Source organism: Microcebus murinus, chromosome X (assembly GCF_040939455.1).
Source record: "Microcebus murinus isolate Inina chromosome X, M.murinus_Inina_mat1.0, whole genome shotgun sequence".
In the NCBI taxonomy this organism is placed as follows: Eukaryota; Metazoa; Chordata; class Mammalia; order Primates; family Cheirogaleidae; genus Microcebus; species Microcebus murinus.
In genome coordinates, this window is record NC_134136.1 from 95,118,999 (window position 1) to 95,142,081 (window position 23,083).

Consider the following 23,083-nt stretch of genomic DNA (forward strand, 5'->3'; position numbering starts at 1 on the left):
AGAACAGCCTCCATGTGATCCTTTTTTTACCCAACAATTCAAACTATGATTTACAACTGTGCAGTATATAATTTGTTAACATGAATGAGATACTTTTTTGTAATTAACCCCTAGATGACTTCTGCAAAAAGCATGATTTTCAAAACCTTACCAAGGAAATAGGTTTTGTTCAATGCTTCATGGACATAAAGGGGTAAAGGAAAATAATATTGCTCCTATCATAAAGGCAATATAAATACAAAGGTAGAAAATAGCATAATTTGGATTCTACACTTACTTTGCTACTTAAGTGATCAAAACTGAGTTTCACCTGCATTTGGCATGGAATGGAAAAAAGTCAAATTCTTTTAAACTCTCAAGGCAAATAAACAAGTATGTAAATTATACAATGTAACAAGCTTGATATTTTTTCCAGCATTTTCTAAGAAGTGATACACAGTTTGGAAAGAGATCATTCTGGGTCTAAAAGAAGCAATTTCAAAACAGGTATCCCAGATATCCAGGGCAAAGCTATTCCCTCTTCTTGATAACACATGGGAGGGAGGTCAAGCTGTCAACTCATCCCCTAAGGGAGTCCCATGCAATCAACCCTCAAGTGCCCCACAGCCTTTGGTCAGCAGAGCCCACACAGGAGACAGGAAAAGGGTTTTGCTTTGTACTCACTCTTACAAAGTTGTCAGGGAACAAACCTCTCCTGCCATTGATCTGTCCCTCCCACCAGCCTCCATCCTCCTTCCTGATGTTGGTGATGATCTCACCCACGCTGATGGTCAGCTCATCGTCGTGCTGGGCCTGGTAGTCAAACTCCACTATGGCCTCCACTGGAAGGAACAGGAAAAAAGAAAAAGAGCAACTCAGATTAGATGTTGGAGAAGTTTGAGGCCCAGTGTCCCCAGAAGGCCAGTAAAATCACATTAAAAGGACTTCCCCTCTATGAATATTCAAAATAACAGGGCCACACACTTCAACCCAATTCTGGTTAACCTGAAGCCTGAAGCACAGAAACCACACGGAGTGCTGGTCCGTGGTCAGGCACAGGCAGGGTGGCCTACAGGTCTCAGGGCCAGAAGGGGATTCAGAGGGGAAACCGCATAATGGCAGCCAGCTAATAATGTTTGCCTCACCCAGAGGGAGTCCAGCATCGTCTCTCTAAGTGCAGAGTGCAAACAACACACGAGTTCAGCTCTTGAGTCCCCCCTCCCTCTCCAGTACTAGCTATGTGATGCTAACCTCTCTGGGCCTCAGTTGTACAAAATGTCAATGCTCATAATTCCCACCCTACCGAGGTAATACCCATCTCTCAGCGACAACACGTGTAAAGACAGCTGGTGCAGAGGGCCCAAATGGCAGAACCAATGTCTCAGACTGCCTACATCAAAACCACAATTGCCTCTTCAACAGAGGAGTTCTTAGGCAGCAATACCACGTTAAATTGTTTTCCCAATCTATGGTAATTTCTCATACTTGGTAACAGGCAGAGGCAACAGGGAAGAAAGATGGGTCTTATTGTTGACAAAGTCCCAATGCAAATTAACAAAACTAACCAATCCATAGATGAGTTAATTTATCTATCGATTAGGCAATTCATTTAGACTTTGGGCTTCTCCTCATGACCACCTCAATACAAACCAATCTCATGACCTTTTCCTTTTTTATTTGCAGCTCCATATGAATGAATGAATGAATGAATGAATGAATGAATGGCAAATAAATGAATACAAGGATAATAAAAATTAGATGAAACCCCAAGTGGTGAATTAGCAATTCAGAAATTATGGCAAAATTAATGGAAAAGTTAAATGAGCTCAACATAGAGTGCATATACTAAAATTAACTCAAAATGGATTATAGACCTAAATGTAAGAACTAAAACTATAAAATTTTTATAAGAATGCATAGGAGAAAATCTTAATGACCTTGGGTTTGGCAAAGTTTTCTTAAATAGGAGACAAAAAGCACAAATGAGTAAAAAAAAAAAAAATAAAATGCAATATATTGAGGTAGCTTTTTCCAAGAAAAAGGCTGGTAGGTGAGTGGGTACCCATCACATGGGCTTTGCATATCCATCTGGGATAAATTCCCAAAGCTCCTCCAGTTCGAAATATCCTATCCATCCAGGCCGGGGCACTCCTTCTGTCCACTCATCACGTCTGCTAAACCAGGCAGTTCATGAGCAACTCCAAATGGAGTTTCCTTTCCTACATCATTTTGTCATTCCAAAATTAGCTATCTGATCCCACTGTCAAAAATCTGTCTGGGATGAAATTGAGTTGCAAACCATTCTCATCACTTATCAACAGAAAGGAGTATAAGAGTATGGACAAAGCAATCTTTGCAGATTTCTCCAAGTTCCTGACAAGTAGACAAGCACAAACACTCTGATTTTCTTGTATCATGCTCTGTTCCCCAGCAGGTAAAATGAGCTGTCATAACAACCAGAACCAGGTCAATTAAAACACCACTTCGAATCACCTACATATTGATCTATTAAAGCTTTGCTATAGGAACTGAGATTACAGTAACCACTGTTCATGCGCCACATACCTTTCCCTGACTATCTCATTTAATCCTCACAATATTAAGATGCCCATCTTCCCAATTAAAGAACCTGAAGCTCATCAGAGAAGTTAAGCTTATTTTCTGAGTCAGTGCTCTCCAAAAGTGGGATGCGCCCACTTCAGGGATCTGTTGAGACGATGGGAGAAAAAACTAGAAAAACCTCTTCTCATTTTATTTTAATTTTAAAAAGAGAAAAATTCAACTTCTTTACTGTTCCATTTACAGAATGACACTGGATCTTTCATCCAGTCTCTAGGTCACACAGTCAGGGGTCCTCTGAGAGGCAGGAAACAGGAGGGACAGTGGAACCAAGGAGCACTACAAGGGCAAGCACTGGCCTTCAGCATGGTGGACTAGCCTGCAGTTCTGTGATACCTCCTGGTAAAGCCTCTTTATGGGTATTACCCCTTTTAACTAAAATCACTCTCACTAAAGGGATTATTAGGTTCTTGGAAAGATTTTGTGGAAAGAAAAGTAGGAGTTATAGACAGTGCTCAACATGAAGCCGAGTAACCAAGAAAATGGCAGAGCTGCCACTTCAGCTCCTTGTGGGACCTCCTCACCAGCCACATTGGGAGGAGAACACAAGGACAAGCCAATCAGATCTTACACGGAGATCACCAAAAAAACTCTCAGTTATCAAGATAATTTGTAATATAGGTTTACTTCCACCTTTAACCCTTTGCACTCGCTTGCTTTTTTCTCATTATCCACTCGGCATTATCCACACTAGACATCCGAGTGCAAAGGGTTAAGGTAGGTCTAAGTGTCAAACCATTGGGTTAGCAAGATATTTAACACTTATGTGCACATATGGAAATAACATTATCGGAAATCAAGCAGGTGGGAGGCCGATGAGGGGATGGGTAAATTCACACCTAACGGGTACAATGCACACTATCTGGGGGATGAGCACACTTATAACTTTGACTCAAACAGTACAAAAGCAACTTATGTAACCAAAACATTTGTACCCCCATTGTATTCTGAAATTTTTAAAAAATGGACTTAGGACCCCAGACACATTATATAATTGACGCAGAAGGTTGAACTGGTAGCTGTTTTACTATTAATAAATAAATATTACTAATTAAAAAAAACTATGTACCTGAACCACGAAGAAAATGTCTTCATTTTCCACCAATGTCTAAAGTCATCCAATACTCAAATCTTACATTTTCCAAACGTTCATTAAACCTTTTAAAAAAAAGGGTTTAAGAGCTTCTGTAGGTGTTCTCAATCTTCAATTAGTGCAGTAACATATGCATATAATCTATACATACATAAATATATATGCAGATACTCAATTATTTTCGATTATTTTTTTAAACAAAAAAAGAAAGGGCTCCCTAAGGCTGATCCCCATTGGCACCTGGAAACAAAAGCTTATAGCTTTTCTGACTGGGAACATACAAGCAAGCATGGCAGGTGGGATTGGGGCATGCCTACAGGAGAGAATGAAGTACAGGAAGGTTTCCAAGCAGGAAGCTGGTCAAGGGGCCTATCTCACTGGTGAACCTAAGCCCTATGTATTTTCAGGGACTCAGGACCTGACCAACAGCATTTCTTCTTCCTTCCTAAAGAGCAACTTGTGTTTTCTCTGTTCTCTGTGTGAGCTTTACCAAGGTAAACTCAGAATAGGCGAAAGGAATCTGTTTCAAGTAGATGTTTACTAATAAGTAAACAGCTGTTGCCTGTTGTGACGAACTAGAGAGAGGTGCATCCTGGTTTTTATTTGATTTTTCTCTTCCAGTGAGCCCAAGGACACACCTTAATGGATGCCTCCTCTGAGGCTGGCTGGGGATTAGGATTGAGGACTCAAAGATAAATAAAGCATAACTGCATAATATTCAAGTCTTCCCAACATCCTATTTAGCTGGTCTTTCCTGGTTTTCCCCTTTTCTTTAAACTCCCAGTTGGAGCTTTTCTTTAAACTTAAGAAATCACCTGCAACCTCCTTGCCTCTGGTCCCAGCTGAGAACCCACAAGCTCCATGTCACCTCCCTGGTTCCTGCCACTGAGGGATCCCAGGCTGTGTCTCCTCCTCCCCTTGAGCCCCTAAATGCCTTCCGGGTATGGATCACCCTCAGTTCTGTCCTGGGCCCTAGAAGCTTCCTTGACATGCATGCAGTAAGTGCTCAATGAAGACTTGATAAACTGACCACTCAGGTTGCATTTTCTGAGGGCAGATTGTTCTCTGCCCAACAAAGGCGCTACTAAAATGGCAAGTGTCCATCACATTTTTGCAAATTGAATCAGACTCTTCAGCTTCAGTGCACCAAAGGAGCTTGCTATTTAAAAGATCCTGTGGTTGATTCTTTTGTAACATGAATAATTACTTCCTGCTTTACCTTTCCTGTCAAGATGAATTTTTTTTTACATATCAGGTTTCTCTAAGAGGAGGAAACCTGTGTATGGCTTTGTTAAGAGCTCCTAAGTCATGAGGGTGATGTCTCTCTTACTCCCTCTAAGGGCCCTTTCCTGTGTCCTCTGCAAGGCTTTGAGAGATTGGGAACTTTGTTGTCCAATATAGTGTCACCAGCCACATGTGGCTATTGAGTACTCGAGATGTGGCTAGTCTCACTTGAGATGTGCTGGAAGGTATACATCAAGTTTCAAGGACTTATTTGGGGAAAAACAGGATGGAAAATAGCTCATTAACAACTTTTATATTGATTGAAATGATATTTTGGATATGTTGAATTACATATTACTTGGATTAATTTTGCCTTCTAAAAATATTATTAATATGGTGACCAGAATATTTAAAGTTGCATGTGGCTTGTATTTCCATTGGACAGCAATGGCTTAGGATAATATTTGGCAAACAGGCGATAAAGACCTGGGATTTCACACACACAGAAACAATATGCATGAGAGCCCAGGAAAAAGTCTGTGCCCCCCCCCCCCAAACCCATTTCCTTGCCTGAAAGAAGCTGCCTAAGACTCTTTTTTTAAATAGTACCCTTTAGGAAATTACCTCTGGGCATGAGCACCAAATTAAAACATTAAACTAAATATTACAAAATATATCAGAGGTGTAATTAGGACAACAGTAAACAAAATCCCATATTTAAAGACACCATAAATTAAAAAACCGTCTGCCCCTCAGAAAAATACCACCCTCCAGCTGCCTGCTGTGCCAAAAGCCAGCCTCCACAAGTTTGCTACATCTACAGTGGCTGCAAAAACCAAAGCCACAGTTAACCCAGGTTACAAAAGACAGAGCCAGAGGAGATAAGAGATCTGCTTAGAAATGCAAAACGCTTCAAGCTCCCCTATCTTCACCTTCAAACTTGCTGGAATGTCTCCTCCCCCCAAAGATGAAATGGGTGGTTTTTAACTGTCGGTTGGCTGAGCCAGCTGCCAAGCAGCTTCTCAGGGCCAACTTCTCACGGTGGTGGCGGTGGCTTTTCTGAGGCACCAGCTGTGACCAGGCCCCTCCCTGCCTCTGCACACAGTCCTTCCTCTCACCCTCACCAATTTCACATTGACTTACCCCAAGCAGACTGCAAGTTTGGAGAAAGCCCTTATTTTTTCCAGGATTCTAAATCCCTCACCTAGTATGTGTCTGGCCCAATAAATATTTGAATAAACTAGAAAGCCTGAAGGAGAATGAAAGTTTCCAATTAATTTCCTTCGTTATATACACATATACATAATGTCACAGAGGTCTCAGTGCAGTAAGCTTTAATCATTTCAGAAGTAAAAATGTTACACACGTATCGCCTTTGCGCTTGTTTTGTGAATTCTGAAGAATACATTTTTAATTTTAATGCTTCGTTTCAGTCCTCTGATTGAAGAGAGCACAGAAAATCAAGGAGTAATTTTTTTGCCAAAAAAGATTACACCAAAAAAGATCATGAGTGACAATCATTAGTGATGGAAAGAACATTAGATATCATCTTGTCCATTTTTTTTTTCTGAATTTTGCAGATGAGGAACTGACGCCTGGAAGGTTCCATGACTGAGGCTTAGAGAGATTGAGAGGTAAATATGACCAGGACTGTGAATTATGGTTCACATGAGAGAAGGGAAGACATAAAGGGGAAAGCAGGGTGGTATGGTTTGGAGGTTAGGCCCCTCCAAATCTCATGTTGAAATCTGATCCCCATGTTGGGGGTGGGGCCTAGTGGGAGGTGTTTGAGACATGGGGCAGATCCCTCATGAATGGCTTGGTGTCCTTACCTCAATAATAAGTGAGTTCTCACTTGATTAGTGAGAACTGAAGAGCTGGCATCACCTCATCCCTCTCTTGCTCCCTCTCTCACCATGTAACACACCTGCTCCCCTTTCTCCTTCCGCCTTGACCAGAAGCTCCCTAAAGCCCAGCAGATGCTAGAGCCATGTTTGTACAGCCTGAAGAACCGTGAGCCAAATAAACCTTTTTTCTTTATAAATTATCCAGCCCCAGATATTTCCTTTCTAGCAACACAAAACAGACTAACTAGGAAACCCAAGACCACCAAGATACAGACTTTCACGCCATTGGGGTGGGGTTCTTTTTTTTTTCACATATAGCATAGTTTCTAGAATACCCAGAAAAAGTTATACCAATTAGGAACATATAAAAGAACCTACGTTTAAAACTAAAAAAGACAGAGAACACATCAGTGGTTGCCTGGGGCTGTGGATGGGAACACAGACTGAGTGCAAATGGGTATTAGGGATCTTTTGGGGGTGACGGAAATATTCTAAAATTTTTGAGAAGCATTAAATTGTATACTTAAAATGTGTGAAAATTTATACCTTGATATTGCTTTTAAAAATAAAAATTAGAAGTCTGTGTGATGGATATTTAGCAATGTATGATTGTAGATATTCGATCAATGAGGTGGTAGACTGTGTTTGTATCCTAGGCAAAGAATAATCCCCATCCAGAGAGGGGAAACTATTTGGGGGAATGTTCCCCTGTGCCATGAGATACAGAGTGGTGGGACTGTCCATCAACATGTGCTGCCCTCTGCCAGCCAACGTACAGGCACAGGACCTAACTGTGACTCACAGCAATGTGACAAAGACTGGAGATAGCTGGAGCAGGTTCCCCCGCAGGGTTCTCAGAAGAGATTGAGATCCATCCCCGGGCCTGCCCGGTTGCTATCTTCCCCAGACCTGACCCTCTGGCTTCTCCTTCTACCGCGTAAACCACCCCCAAAGCCTCTGATCAATCTCTTTTCCTACCTTAGTTAAGGGACAGTTGGTTTCTATTACTTGAAACCAGAGAATCCTAAATGGATACACTCATGCATCAATTTAAAAAAAAAAAAATACTCTTCCCTACACAGTCTGCACAAGGCCAAGTTCTTTACCATCCAGTGCTTTCCTGTTAGTGTCAGGGCTGAGCTGAGGGGTTTGGGGGCCTGAACTTTCCAAGTCAAAGCCACAGGTGCTATGGGGATGGCCAAGTATTAATAGAATGGAGCTCACCTATCTATATACCAGCCACCGGTTCCTTTTGGCGTCTTCACAAACACACCACTAAGGGGCACCAAACCAACAACTGGGTAGTTCACAAGGCTCGAATCTGTTAGAAACTGAACATCAGCTTCCCCAAGGAAGATGGGCTCAGGACATGAACCCCAATGACAAAGAGTCACTGGGGCTGAACTCTCTCCCCGGGCTGGGGGCAGCACGACTTTGGCCGGATGGCTTCTGGTAAGGTTCAACAACGTCTGTAGCAGGCCTGGTAGCAGCTCAAAGAACTGGGCATCAGCAGCAAAGGGGGAAAGAGATGAATCAAGTAAGAAGACAATAAACAAACCCAGCTGTGCAAGAGGAAAGAAAGGCCCATCATTGTCTGCCTCAGGCACCACTAGGGAGGCTCTTGTCACTCACTGCTTTCCAGGACAGCCCAAGGCACCTCGGCCTCCCAGCTCATTTCTCCCCTCTTATCACCTCTATCTAAGCATCTTTACAGAGGACTTGAGGTATAGGAGAAAGCCCAGCAGGCCTGGGAGTGAACTCCAGCTTAGAAATTTACTAGCTGTGTGGCATGGAGTGAGATAACATGCTTGAGTCCATTTTTTGTGTTTTTAAGATCAGGAGATGTTGATCTGTTGCAAGAATGGGAGGTGATACCTGTAAATTCCTGTAGACAGAAGGTGCTCCATAAATGACAGCCACTAGTCTCACAGGCCATTATCACACTGTACTGGGAGGGCTTCCCCACGTATACCCTCCCTACCCACCCCCTGGCATGGCATCCCAAAAATGGCAGATCTAAGCCTTCACCTGATGTCTGGCTCATAGTAGGTGCTCAATAAATGTTGGTGATCAAGTGCATCCATATGACACCAGGAGTGTCCTGAGAAAGTGTTAACATCAAACCATACCTTATCATTCGACACAAAAGAAATGCAGTTGTGTAAATGTTGTTTGACTTGAAGGCTAGAGAAAGTCAAAGATCAACATGACCAGTTGGCCACAAAACAAGCATGCCCCTCTGGTCCAAGCCTTGATTCTACTCCTTCCTCTGCCACAACCAATGCTCCCAACAGCAGAAAAGCATTCAATCAAAGATCAGGACACCATGCAGGGCCTGGAGGGGAAAAAACTCACAAAGCCTGGGAGCCTCTGAGTCCCTTTCAGCCTCTGTCAGCCAGGCCCTGTCCCTGAAACAAAGGCTCAAGGAGCAGGAACAAAGAGTTATTAAACATTTCCTGACTCAAATTAACCCTTGTAGCCCTAGAGCTCTTTTAAAAACATGTATTGAACAGACTGGATAAGATTAGCTTGGCCAGAAAAAAAAAAACTTTTTTGTTTTTGAGAGATGAGGGTCCCAAATGCCTGGCTTCAAGGGATCCTCCCACCTTGGCCTCCAAAAGTGCCGGGATTATAGGCGTGAGTCCCCACACCTAGCCCAGAAAAAGACTTTTAAGTTGCATCTTAGAAAACCAATTTAATAAAAGGTCACTTTAGTCAAAATAGTTTAGCCACTTAAAGAAGATATAACCTCTTTTTTTATTCAAGTAGAAGAGAAAAAGAATATAAATGCTGCTTTATATAAATATTTGACAGTAAGTAATAAAATGGCTTGAGGATGAGTAAAGATTTTCCTGACTTTATAATGATAGCCTGGTTCTCAGACTCAAAGGAAACCCAAAGACAGGTGCCTAATTAGAAAGTGATTTCCTTATTTTTCTCAGTGACAAGACCTAAAAAGGTTTTGGGCAAATCTGAATATGTAAACTTTAAAACAGAAGAAGACACAGTCAAATGTCAGCTTATATTATGTATTAATTTAATTACAGATTACGCAAAATAAAATACTTGGAAAACCTTGCTCTCCACAACACCCTCTGATTTCATGAAACAGTTCTATTTGACAGACCATCTACCATCCATTACAAGGATAGTAGAAACAAATTTGATTGTGGATAAGGTATCTAAAAGATTTGCTTAAACTATTTCATCGAAAATAAATTCATAGAGCCCTATAGTACAAGCTACTATAAGGACTGCAGTGGGAAGCAACTCTTGCTTTTCTTGAGCATAGTGGAGTATGGGAGGCTGACTTTATATTCAGATATGTATGAAAGAAGAAAAGCAAAAGCCTTTCTGTTGATTTCAGTGTCGCTAAGCTGAATCAGCTCTAAGAGGCAGGGATCAAGGCAAAAGGAGGGAAGTTAAGAGCAATTCCACAGAAAAATGTGGTTGGTTGGCACAGTGGGTGGTGGGCAAGGGCTGAGTCACCACTTGGCCTTCTGTTAACAAGAAATGCACTGTCTGGTAAGAGAGAAAGTAGACAGTGAGGTAGGTGAGAGCAAACCACAGCAAACCTCCACTGCCTTCCCTGAGCATATTTAATGTCCCACTTCAGGCTTCATTTATACCTCCAGGTACAGTAATCCTGCTATTGTGAGCCCCTGAAAGGCAGAGGGATATGTAAAATTGAAGCTTGTGGGCATCCAGAAAGAAAAGTCACATTGTCCAACGCATCTTTCTCCCTCAAGTGATTAGCTGAGTGCTTCGCCCCATCAAGTACTCAAGAAATGCTTGTTGTTGAGTGGGGGGAAATATACAAGGATGATTTTTGACAAGCTGAGAATCTGAGATGAGAGCTGAGACAAATGCACAGGACTAAAAGCAGAAGGTAACAGCAAAACAACTGCTCTTCAAAGCAGTCTAGAATTTCAAACTGTCACAAGCATAACTACCCTGAGCTATCCAACATCTAATCTGGACATAACATCTAGCATACTTGCAATACCATAATGTGTAGGTTCTTAGGGAGGGTGCATTTGATGGTTTCATCGTTAATTTTCACCACTGATTTTTAGGGAGTAATTGTGAGTCTATGTACATAGCAACTACCAACAGTTTGCAAGTCATTTGGGTTGGCTTTTTTGAATATTTGAACAATTTGAACTAAAAGTTGCTAGCCAAGTACCTACTTCAAGAATGTTTTCTTAATCAACTACATTGAAAATACTTTGTCACAGAAACCACTTAGTAAGTATGTATCTATATAGAGTAATACAAAACAGAAGTGAAGTTAAAATCCAAACCCAACATTTACTTTCCTTTGAAAGGTTACAATTTAAAGTTGGATAAACAGAATAAGACCTGAACAAACTGAACTGGGGTTTAAATTTCTTTGAAACCTTTTCCGAAGTTGAAATATGAGTTAATACAAATACATAAATAAATCTAAAAGGATCTACAGCCCCACACTGAAAGACTTCTAGAAGGATGCTCTAAGAGCAATGTGTAATTTTTTTCAGAAATAATTATATTTAATCTCTGACTATCATTTTACCCTTAGCAAAATGGCTGATTCCAGGTCTGAGACAGGAAAAGTGATCAGGCTGGACCATCTTGTCATGCCAAGAAAGCAAGGAAGCCATCAAAGATGACTTAGGGTCATGTCAAAAGAACTCAGAAGGAAATGTGAAAAAGCACCCGCTGGCCACAAATAGGACAATATGAGTATCGGTATTAACAACTGCAATGGACTTAAAGACACTAAATAGATTTGATGTCTCATATGTTACATGATAATCTTTCATAGTGATACTTTAAAAAAAATCATTGGTCACCACTGCAAGATACTAGGAAACCAACTCATTGTTTTTAAAAACTGGCAAATTAGTAGAAGGGATCAAACATTTGTTCTGCCTTTCAGGGCAAAGCAAATTCAGGATAACCAAGTGGTTGATGAGGAGAAATTTCTCTTCATAGGAGTATTCTAGGTAATAAATGAAGAAGGAATGAGAGAATTAGACAACCAACATTTTGCAACCTCTAACGTAATCTAGAGCCTGGGCAATGGTCGCTAACGGCTGCTGACATTACAGAAAGAGAGACAACCAGGCTTTGTAAGCCTCATGATGGAAGTATATATCACCACCAGCAAAAATTCTACCAACTAACTTAACCTGATCAGATCAAGCCTCTGGACTTACCACCTGTTTACAGGGAATACAGGAGGCCCAAAACTCTGTTAAATGGCACCTTAAAGATACAGTCAGCAAAATCCAGACTGTAGGACACCCTATAGGCAAATGACTTAGTTTCTGCATCTAAAAAAAAAAAAAAAATGCAAAGGAGAAACAAAAGAGATGGTGGAACATTGATTGAAACAGATTCCAAGACAACCAACCAATTATAAAGTACGGATCATCTAAATCCTGATTTAAACAAATACCTTTTAAAATATTTTAACTATATGTAAAAGCTGGATATTCAAACTAGATGTCCGATGATAAGGAAGCATTGTTAGTTGTTGTAGGTGTATGTGACATTGTGATTACGGTTTTGAAAAGAGTCCTTATCTTTTACAAAATACGTGCTGAAACATTTCCGGATTGTTAAAATGCTCCAAACGTGCAAGTAGAGGAATAATGTCCTACACTGAACTGAAAAGATGAAGAGAAAAATCTTGGCGTAACTCTAGCTGGTGTAATCACTATTTCACAAGTGATTCAGCTAACCATGCTACGCACAGCAACATACCCGGAAAAGATGATGGAGTTTTCAAAGGCATCAAAATGGTAATGTGTGAGTGTGTGAGTGTGTGAGTGTGTGTGTGTGTGTGTGTGTGTGTGTGTGTGTGACTTGAAGTCATTATGAAGGGCACTGGATATCTACAGATAGTTTTAAATAAAGAATTGATCAAAAAGTATCTTCCTTTTTAGTTCTACCGTTCATTCTCTGTAATTCCAAAATATAAGACAACCTCAAGCAACCAAAATCGTGATCATCTCCCTGAAAGAAATACATTATATTATAGAAGAAACTCCGAGAGGCTTTTGACTGGGACTTAAACAGGGTTTACTTTAAAGGTTGGACAATGCTTAATCCTAATTCCTTTTTTAAAATATACTTTTAGCTACTCAAAAAATATAATAAGCAATAAGCACAATCAAAACTGAGCTCTATACCACGATGATGAGCGTGGACCTTGGGCAAGGTCACCTCTGTGAACATTCTGAGTTTGGAATTCTTGAGATGTGTTTTCTGTAAGGAAGGCTGCAGTTTGGGTTGTTTAGGTATAAAAGTGATATCATGATTATGGTTTTTAACAGTGCTTATCTTTAAGAAATGCATGCTGAAACATGACAGAAATCTGGTAGATTATCTGGCTTAAGGACTGGCCCCCTTGCCTGGCTGTGGCGAGCCCCCGTAGGTACCTCTGTCTGGATCTGCCTGGTACCCCCTACACCCTGACTACTCAGCAGCAGCCCCTGGCCTTCCCCAGACCCACTGAACCAGAAACTGCATCATCACAAGATCCCCAGGAAACTCACAGTATAGTTTCAGAGGTACCCGCCTCTCCCACACTGGGTTCCTCACCCAGAGGTGTCAGAATCCCCCATGGAGTCTCCTCCTGCCTCCCCCACCCCCGCCCTGGTCCACATCAGAATGGAGGGTCATGCCTAGGTTGAAGATGGTCCCCTGGGTAAGTCTAGGTGCCTCTACCACTCTCCTAAACCCCCTCTTCAGAAAGAGGAACATAAGGCCTCATCTGAACAAAAGGGCTGGGGGCTGGGGGTGCTCGTAGACCTCGAGCCTGACAGTGCCTTTCAGCACTGCAAAGACCTCCAGGTCTGCACAAGTAGCACCCAAAAGGCAGCAACAAGGGGCTCCACAATAATCCTGGGCAGATCACCCTATCTCATCGTTCTTTGGGGGGAAAACCACTTAAAACGAAATATACAAATCCAGATGTCCAAACAGTCCCTCTCCAGGAAAGGAGAAGGAATTCCAGTCCCTGTCCCAGATCTAATTACATGTGATTATGCCCATGTCCCCTACTAGGCTGAAAGCTACAGGAGGGCAGAGAGCGTGTCTGCTTCGTTTGCCTCTGTAGACCCAGCACTGGTCTGCTGCCTAGCATATAGTGGGAACTTCTTAAATATTTGCTGAATGAAAATATACTCTTAATACCTGGCTGTCGAGTGCCTTCATCCTCATTGTACTATTTAACTGTAACAATCACTCTGTGGCGGGGTGTATTTTCCAAGGTGGTGGCTACAGAAACCTCTCCTGTCCGTCGTGCTCTTCAAAGAATGAAACCAGCCACAGTCAGGACAAAGCTTAACCCCTCCCTAAGCCTTGAAATCTCTGCAGGCTTGTGACTGCTCTGACCATTTGAGTGCAGGAAGGTGATACTATGTGACTTCTGAGGCTGTGTCATGAAGTTTCCAACTTACTCGCTGAAAAACCCTGAGACAGCCATGCTGTGAGGAAGCCAAGTCGCACTGAGGTGCGCCGATCCGCATGCCTAGTTGCTGAGTCACCCCAGCCTGGCCTAACTGGTGAGTGATGGACAGGTGAGTGATAGGTGAGTGACCGAGCCTTCAGATGGTTCCAGCCTCCACCTGTCACATCACCCCCACCTTCAGCCTTTCCAGCTGAGGCCCCAGACACTGTAGAGCTAAGACTAGCCATCCCCACAGTGCCCTGTTCAAAATTCTTGACCCACAAAACCTGTGAGGGTAATAAAATAGCTTTTTGAAAGGTGCTCAGTTTTGGAGTAATTTGGCACACAGCAATAGTAACTGGAATGTGCCCTGTGAGGCGCCTATTGTTGTTCCCAGTTTAGGAAGAAACTGATTCCCAGAGAGATCAGATAACTTGGCCATGGCTGGGGGAGCTGATACTTCCAGCTGCCAGCCAGGCTGGATTTAAAGCCTGTCTTCCTGCCCTTGCTCCTGCTCATATTTTTTTCAATCAACAAAAATTTTCCCAGACAACAAAGATATCCCAGATACTGTGGCTGCACAGATAAAAACATGAAGATACCGAAGTCCACACAGGCAGTAGACTCAAATGTGAAACCAGGCCAAATTAGGCCTGCTGCCCTTGTAAATTCTTAGCTGACATTTTCTCAGACAGATTGGCTCTTTGATCCAGTAAGTGTGTATTGACAGTCTGGGGGGACGGGGCACCATGCAGGACAACAGGAATGTGAGTCAGGAGTGCATAATAGGAGAGAAGTCAGGGAAGGATAAAAAAAAAAAAGGAAGGATAACTTTCTCTGACATTGGATAAAAAGAGGATAAAAGGGGATCAACATTACAACAGCAATGTAAAGACATGAAGATGAGGGTACACAAGGGAGTTGACACTTCTCTTGCATAGGAATCAAGGTCATCAGTTGGGGAGGGGCAGGTGTGAGAAGAGAATTTGAAGAGTTTGAGGAGAAAACATCTGGAATAAACTCAGTGCAAAATAAACTATAGAACTTTCTCTTGTATTTGTGTGTGTGTGTGTGTGTATGTGTGTGTTAATTTATAAAAGAAAAAAAGAGTGGGTGACCAGCCTGAGCAACAGCAAGACCCCACCTCTAGTAAAACAAGAAAAAATTAGCCAGGTGTGGTGATATGCACCTGTAGTCCCAGCTACTCAGGAAGCAGGAGGATCACTTGAGCCCAGGAGTTAGAAGTTACAGCGAGCTATGATCATGCCACTGCACTCTACCCTGAGTGACAGAGTGAGACTGTCCCAAAAAAAAAAAAAAAAAAGAAAAGAAAAGAAAAGAAAAAGAGTGGGTGAGAGGTAAATAGAAGCACAGATGGAAGGCTGTGAGGACCACATCAGAGCCAGAGACAAGCAGGGCCTGGGTGCCCCAGGGCTGTGTCCAGGTAGGAGATCAAGGATTCTGAGCAGAGTTCAGTGGCCTCTGGTAACTGATCTAGGGAGAAGGGGGAAGCTCAGTGCCTGACAGATGACAAGACAGTAGGACACAGACTAGGATGGGGTGGTCAGGGAGTGGGGGAGATGGTGGCAGACGGAAACATTATGATGCCCAACTGCATAGGGCCGGGGATCCAGAGGCTGGATGTGCACCCCGTGCGGATGGGTGCAGGGAGTTCGGTAGACTCAGACAAAATGGCGGACAGCACAGAAGCCCTAAGGGGAAGAAAGAGACAATACCATGGCCAAGAATGGGTAGAGGAATCTCCTCCTCCCTCCCCTGCAACAACATCTCTCATTTGCATTACATTCCTTTCCAGAAGTCCCTTCTCAAAAGACTCTCCAGAACATTGTCCCCATGGAACAGGAGACTACCTGTTTGTCCATACACGTCTCCTGGCATTGGTAGCCTTTGGAAGATCTTGAGGTTAAACCCCTCTTGGAAATGACAGCTGTTTCTTCAAACACACACAGAACGAGCAGTACAGGAAATAAACAAGCTGGATTTACCAGTCCATGAGAGTGATATGCCTCAGTATATGCTAGCAACCCCTTGGGGTCAACCACATAATACGTCTGGAATGAATACTGACTGTAAAAACAAATATTGCCTTTGAAAGATATCATGGGCTTGGGGGAAGTTCTCAGTCTTCATCCTGGAACTAAAGGCTGCCACGAACTGGTGCAGGTTTGATGTTGACAACCTCCCCTGCATTTACAGCCAGCCCCCAGCCCCAGACACAGTGAGTCCTGGTCCCCATCACCCCATACACCCTCCCCTTGAGGACACCCTGTTTCCACCCATCCAGGCAATCTGTTCCCAGCTCCTTATATCACAAGTGCCCTCCATCCTCATGGTCCAAGGTCAACTTCAAACCCCTTATCAGGCTACCCATCATTCCATTCTCAGACTTACTAACTGCTGCATTGAAAAAAATCACTTCTACTTCTCATACACTGCCTGTAACACCTTTTGAAATACTGTCTTAGAACAGGACTGGGGGCTGGGTGTGGTGGCTTATGCCTATAATCTCTGGGAGGCCGAGGCGGGCATATTGTTTGAGCTCAGGAGTTCGAGACCAGCCTGAGCAAGAGAGAGACCCCGTCTCTACTAAAAAAATTAGCTGGACAACAAAAAATATATAGAAAAAATTAGCCACGCATGGTGGCACATGCCTGTAGTCCCAGCTACTCAGGAGGCTGAGGCAGGAGGATCGCCTGAGCCCAGGAGTTTGAGGTTGCTGTGAGCTAGGCTGATACCACGGCACTCTAGCCCAGGCAACAGAGTGAGATTCTGTCTATAAAAAAAAAAAAAAAAAAAAAAAAAAAAAAAAAACGAACAGGATTTGGTAAACTTTTCCTTAAAGGGCCAGGGAGTAAATATTTTAGGCTCAGTGGGCCATATATTCCATTGCAACTACTCAACTCTGCCTTTACAGTGATAAAACAGCTGCAGACAATAAACACAAACAAATGAACATGGTTATATTCCAATAAAACTTTATTTACAAAAATAATCAGCAGGCCAGATATGGCCTGTAATTTGCCAATTCCTATCTTAGACTGTTATTTTAACTGGTTCATTCTCTCTTACATCCTATGTCTTGTCACCCCCAAACACATTTAAGTTCCTTAAAAGACAGGACCAGGTATCAGACATTTTCCTTTACTCTTAGCCCTACCTGGTACAGTATTACACATGCAAGGAATATATATATATATATATTTTTTTTTTGGAACAAGCATGTGAGTATATGTTGAATCCATGTGCCACATATTGCACTTGAGCTCCTTTTTTGTTGTTTAAGTGCAAGCATTAGTTTCTAACAACTAGCACAAATTTCACTGAACTATGTGCCATAAAGTATAATATTTTTGAAAACTTTCCTAGTCTGCTCTTTTGCCAGATTTTTTGTTCTAATGGTTTCCACAGATGACCTAATACATTAATTCCACCAGCTACTTAACAGACTAACACATTCCACAAGCTATTTAACATCAGTCGAAGGAACTTAGGCTTTCTGCAGACAGAAGTGCCCACTTGGGCATTCAGCGTCTATCCTGTCACATTACAGGAGCAGGGAGAGACAGACAGAGGTTTGCCCAGGTAAGAGGAAGGTGTTCAGAAAAAAAGGAGAGAAAAATCTATCACTGCTGTTCCCTACAGAAGCAGACATGAAACAATTACCTGTAACCAAAATAAAATTAACTTCAGAGTGGGTTAGTGACAGTTGCTGTCATATGCTTCTAGCTCGCTTCTAAATCAATAACTGCAACAGAGAGAAGAAAGTAGATATCTTCTGAAGAATTTCAAAAATGCAATAAACTACACCAACCCCCCAAAACTCCTGCTTTGGAATATGTTAAAGTGATCTCATATAAGGAGCTAAAAAATTAGCCGTTAGGTTCTTTCAGAAGGAAACAATAAATGAGTCCCAGAAAGCTCAAGACTTCACTTCTTGTCAGTAGTGACCTTTAAGTCCTCACTTCCTTTTCTCACCTCAAATGAAGAAGGCAAGAGCAGCCCGGTGCATTCAGCACAGACAATGCCAGTCTGTGTCACCCAAGTCAACGTCACACACACTTGGAAGATTCGAACATCTGTAAAGATCCATTACCAAAAAGAGCATTCTTCAGCCTCCCAACTTCCCCTCCCATGGGCAACTACTTGCATCTCTTCGCCTCAATTATTTGATATTTGCTTTGACATTCTAAATAATATACTAGCACTGCTCCGCCCTGACGGTTCCCCTCTCTTTCTCCACATGGAAGATGAAGTCTGTGCTCTCGCCCACCGCACCCTTGCCCACCGCCCATCCTCCCTCATGCCCATAGGGTTGTATCATTGTTTTGGTTGAATAAGTGTCTACTGTTGTTATGGGTTAAACTGTTTCCTCCCCAAAATTCATATGTCCTAACCCCCAATACCTCAGAATGTGACCTTTTTGGAAACAGGGTCCTTACAGATGTAATTTATTAAGATGAGGCTGTTAGGGTGGGTCTTAATCCATTATGACTGTTGTCCTCATAGAAAGGATAAATCTGGACACAGAGATGCATATAGAGGCAAGAGGATGTGAAGAGCCGAGGGAAAAGGCCTGACAGAAATCCTGCCCTCATGGCCCTTGGGAGGAAGCAACCCTACCAACACCTCGACCTCAGACTTCCAGTCCCCAGAACTGTGAGACAACGAATTTCTGTTGTTTAAGTCACCCAATCTATGGCACTTTGTTCTGGCAGCCCTAGAAAACTAATATAAGTGTTTACATCATTACAACTACACGAATGTTACTAAAAGCCTTGCCACATGGTACGCTAAGATGATGTTTCTTCCCTGTCACAAGTTTCTTTTCCCCTAGAACTAATACTCATCTTTCTTTGTTCCTTTGCTTAGTGAACAGTCCCCATTTAAAAATGGCTTCAACTCCAAACTCATTCTCTCTTGTCTAAATCACCGCTCAAGAGGTCCGTGTGTATCAGATGGTCTGTTCACGTCACCCTCCCTCAGGGCCTCCCAACCTGAGGACTGGGGGGTGGGTGCAGTGGAAGTTGGGGTGCACTAATCAATTGGCAAGGGGGATTTCAGCGTTGGTGCAAGCTCAAGACACTGCATTATCTGGAAGCATGGAGAGTGGAGGATTGAGAGCAAAGGGGAAGTACGACCATAAATGTGTGTTCTCTGCAGACAATTGTAGCAGAAAGACCCATGACCAGAGGCTATCAGTGGCAGGGACACCAGTTAGACAGTAAACCAACCAAGGGGATGGGAACCTGAGGTGAGACAGGAGACAGAGACGGGGAGCTTAAGCAAGAGACATTCCTGGGATTTAAAAAAATATATCTGCATTAAAAAAATGGAATTCTGGGAAATGTGAGTGCAAGTAAAAATGGCTCTACTTAAAGACAAAATGACACCTTCTTTCCACACTAATACCAAACTTGCTCAAATTCTACCTTTGCAACTATGGCAACTTTCTTTTTTAAAAAATGGAGGGAGTTGCTTTCTAGATAATCTGAAATAAAGGCCAGCAAAATAAATCAGAAAATCATAGAGCTAAAAGAAAATCATATAGTCCAGACTTTGCTTCAAAAAAAGATCTCGAAAGATACAGACTTGACTTTACCTCTACAGTTTATTTCAGTTAAGATCACAAGTTCTCAGTGGTTTGTTATATATTCCATCATCACATTCCAGATAGACTTGTGGCAGCTACCAAGAATTCATGCAGCAAAACAAAAATATATGAATAATTAGGATCAGGAAAAATATGGCTAGAAAGTCAAGAGGCACGGCGAGTGAAGGCATCAGTATGCACGGTACACGACCACCATACAGAGACCTACCACCTGGTCAAGCCAACTTGGTTTGCATTTCCTGACAGCCAAAACAAAAAGGGAAACATGATCATGCGTGGTTTACATTTTCCAACTGAAGAGGGACAAAAACTCAACAGAGAAAGAAAAATAACTAGCAGAAAAAACTTTGCACGAGGCTTTGTGTGGCACAGTGTTTTCAAGCCAAGGGTGACCCAGGTCACAAGAAGCTTTTTTTTTTTTTTAATGGAGCAAAACTGAATAGAAAATATCAGACTATATCAAATGTTTGCTATGAAATTAATATTTCAATCAGAAGTAAAGATAGGTGTGTGCACCAAGTTGCAGTATAAAAAATACATTTCTTACTGGGAGATATAGTCACAGAAATCTAAAAAAAAAAAAACAAACAGGTGGAGACAGTAAAATGGACTTAATTTTCAACCTGACCCAAGCCTATTCCTCTCTGCCCAGTTCTCGGTGGTGCATGGTGAACCGCCCTTGCAGCAGTGGACTGTGGTCCTGACCTGTTATCCCACTGGCTCCTGGGCCTTTGACCCTGTCTGGGGGTTTGCTTTATGCCTTCTGGGCCTTCACCCAGCAGCAGCACCTTTGGGCAAGTACAACCGTTCAGGCTCCCTCTTTCCTCCTGGCCCCTCAACTATCTGGTGTCCATCTCTGAATCCACCTGCCATCTCCCCGCCCATTCCACCACTATTTCCCTCTCTTCAGTGAAAGCCTTAGTTGGGGATGGGAAAAACAGAACTTTCCCTGCCTGCTCCAAACTGTGCCTTCTCCAGTTTCTCCAAGTTCCTTTGAAAAATGTGTACCAATTAGTTATATATTCATGTTCATAGCAGCATAATTCATAATAGCCAAAAGGTAGAAACAACCCAAGTGCCGAGAGATGAATGGCTAGCCAAAATGTGGCCTATCCATACAATGGAATATTATTCAGCCTTAAAAAGGAATGGGCCAGGCACACTGGTGTGTGTCCATAATCCCAGCTACTTGGGAGGTTTAGGTGGGAGGATCACTTGAGCCCAGGAGTTCAAGACTGTAGTATACTATGAATGCACCTGTGAACAACTACTGCACTCAAGCCTGGACAACATATCGGACCCCATCTCTAAAAAAAAAGAAAAGAAAAGAAGAAAAAAGAAAAGAAAGAAATGAAGTACTGATACATGTTACAACATAGATGAGTCTCAAAAGCTAAGTGAAAAAAGCCAGACTCGAAACGACATTCTATAACTCTACTTATATGAGGTACCTAGAATAGGCAAAATCATAGAGACAGAAAGTAAAATGGTGGTTACCGGGGGCAGGAGCAAGGGAGAACAAGGGAGAACAATGAGTTATTAGCTGAACAATGAGTTAGCTGAATCCCGCCACTGGAATACTGTGGCATCTGCTTTAAATGCCTCTTTCCTGAAAGGGGCTTGACCAGATTGCTGGAGCTTTGCCGATCTTACAGAACAGACTGCTGGGCTCTCTCGGTGCCTGATTGCTAACAAGTGTCTGAATGAGTGGCTGAAATGGGTCTCAGACTAGCTTTCACTTTAACATATCTCCCAGTCACCGGACGGTGGGAAAGGATGCACAAGGCTCCCACCTATTTTCCAAAAGAACTTGACAAATATGCAGATCCCAAACCAGTTTAGGTCAGCTCACAATGGATGGTTTGTTAGGATTCCTGAGAACGCGTTTAAGGCTCTGTGAGCATATGCCAGAGCGATTTAAGTTCCCCAGAGTGGAGCCCTCCTGGGACAAGGTCACCAGCTGGGGCTGCTGCAATCTTCAGAGACAGCCATTTGGGCAGTGACATGCCCCTCCCCCCAGGACACCAAGCGGCAACACTGAACCCCTCAGGCTTTTCGTGGCCAGAGTACGCTAGATGTCCAAACGGTGACCAAACACATTTTATTTAGTCAAGAGTCTAACTCAAAAGTGAGTCAATAACAAAGCACATAAACAAAAAAGCCCATGCTTTTCTTTTCTTTGGGGCCAGATGTTATCAACCCCATCTTCTATTTTCTTTCTCCCAAGGGGCAGACTCGTCTGTCGTTTCCTGTCCTCATCCCCCTGCTTCCTCATTCCTCGCTCACTGGCCGGCCCAGCTGCTACCAGTCATCCTGACTCCCCATCCCCTTCAAGGCCATGCCCTGATTCCAGCAGCCCCTACTAAGAGTCCCAGCTGGGATCACCAAAACTATAGGGCCGCCTACAAAGAAATAAGGTACCTGACAAACTTCACGGTCCACTGGTCCGAGAGAAACTTCCTTCTCAACTTCCTGAAACTCTGCAAAGATGGAAGCTGTCTGCCACCAAAATGACTGCCCCTTTGGCCCTACCCGATATGGGGAGTTAGAAAAACAAAGTCGCTGGTGTTGTCAGCAGCATAATGCTCCCGCCAAGATGCCTACATCCTAATCCCAAGAACCTGTGAATACCTGGCAAAGGGGAATTAAAGTTGCAGATGGAATTAAGGTTGCTAATCAGCTGACCTTCCAACAGGAAGATGAGCCTGGATTAGCCAGGTGCACCCAACGTAACCATAGGGTCCTTACAAACGTAAGGGGTAGGAGGCAGAAGAGAAGGTCAGAGTGACTCGATGTGAGAGGGAAAAGCCCACTGTTGCAGGCTTTGAGGCTGGAGGAAGGGGCCATGAGCCAAGGAATGTGGGCAATCTCTAGAAGGTGGAAAAGGCAAGGGAATGGGATTTCTCCCTAGAATTTCCAGAAAGAAATGCAGACCTGTTGACACCTTGATTTTAGTCCAGTGAGACCCACATCAGACTTCTGACCCACAGAACTGTAAAATAATAAATTTGAGTTGTTTTAAGCCACTCATCTTATGGTAATTTGTTAGGCCAGCGAGAAGAGCTGAATATATATACCTCAAATGCCATAGTAGCATCTTTGGGGATGAATAAACAATTGTCACTGAAGTAAAACTATCTATGCCAAACCCACAGCACTTTCAAGTCACTTCCCCTGAAGGCCAGCTCCATTCCCTTAGCACTTACCTCCAAAGAAACCAGTGCCCAAGGACAGAAAACACACTGTGG

At 42.8% G+C, this 23,083-nt stretch overlaps 1 protein-coding gene across 2 annotated transcripts in view; it reads right to left on the reverse strand.

Moving 5' to 3' along the window:
- The window catches only part of SH3KBP1 (SH3 domain containing kinase binding protein 1), a 311,729-nt gene that overhangs the window by 267,977 nt on the left and 20,669 nt on the right, over positions 1-23,083 (reverse strand). For both annotated transcript variants that reach the window (XM_012784660.3, XM_012784664.3), the window contains exon 2: positions 664-821. In XM_012784660.3, the coding sequence (XP_012640114.1) occupies positions 664-821 (158 nt within the window). The remainder of the gene's footprint in view (positions 1-663; positions 822-23,083) is intronic.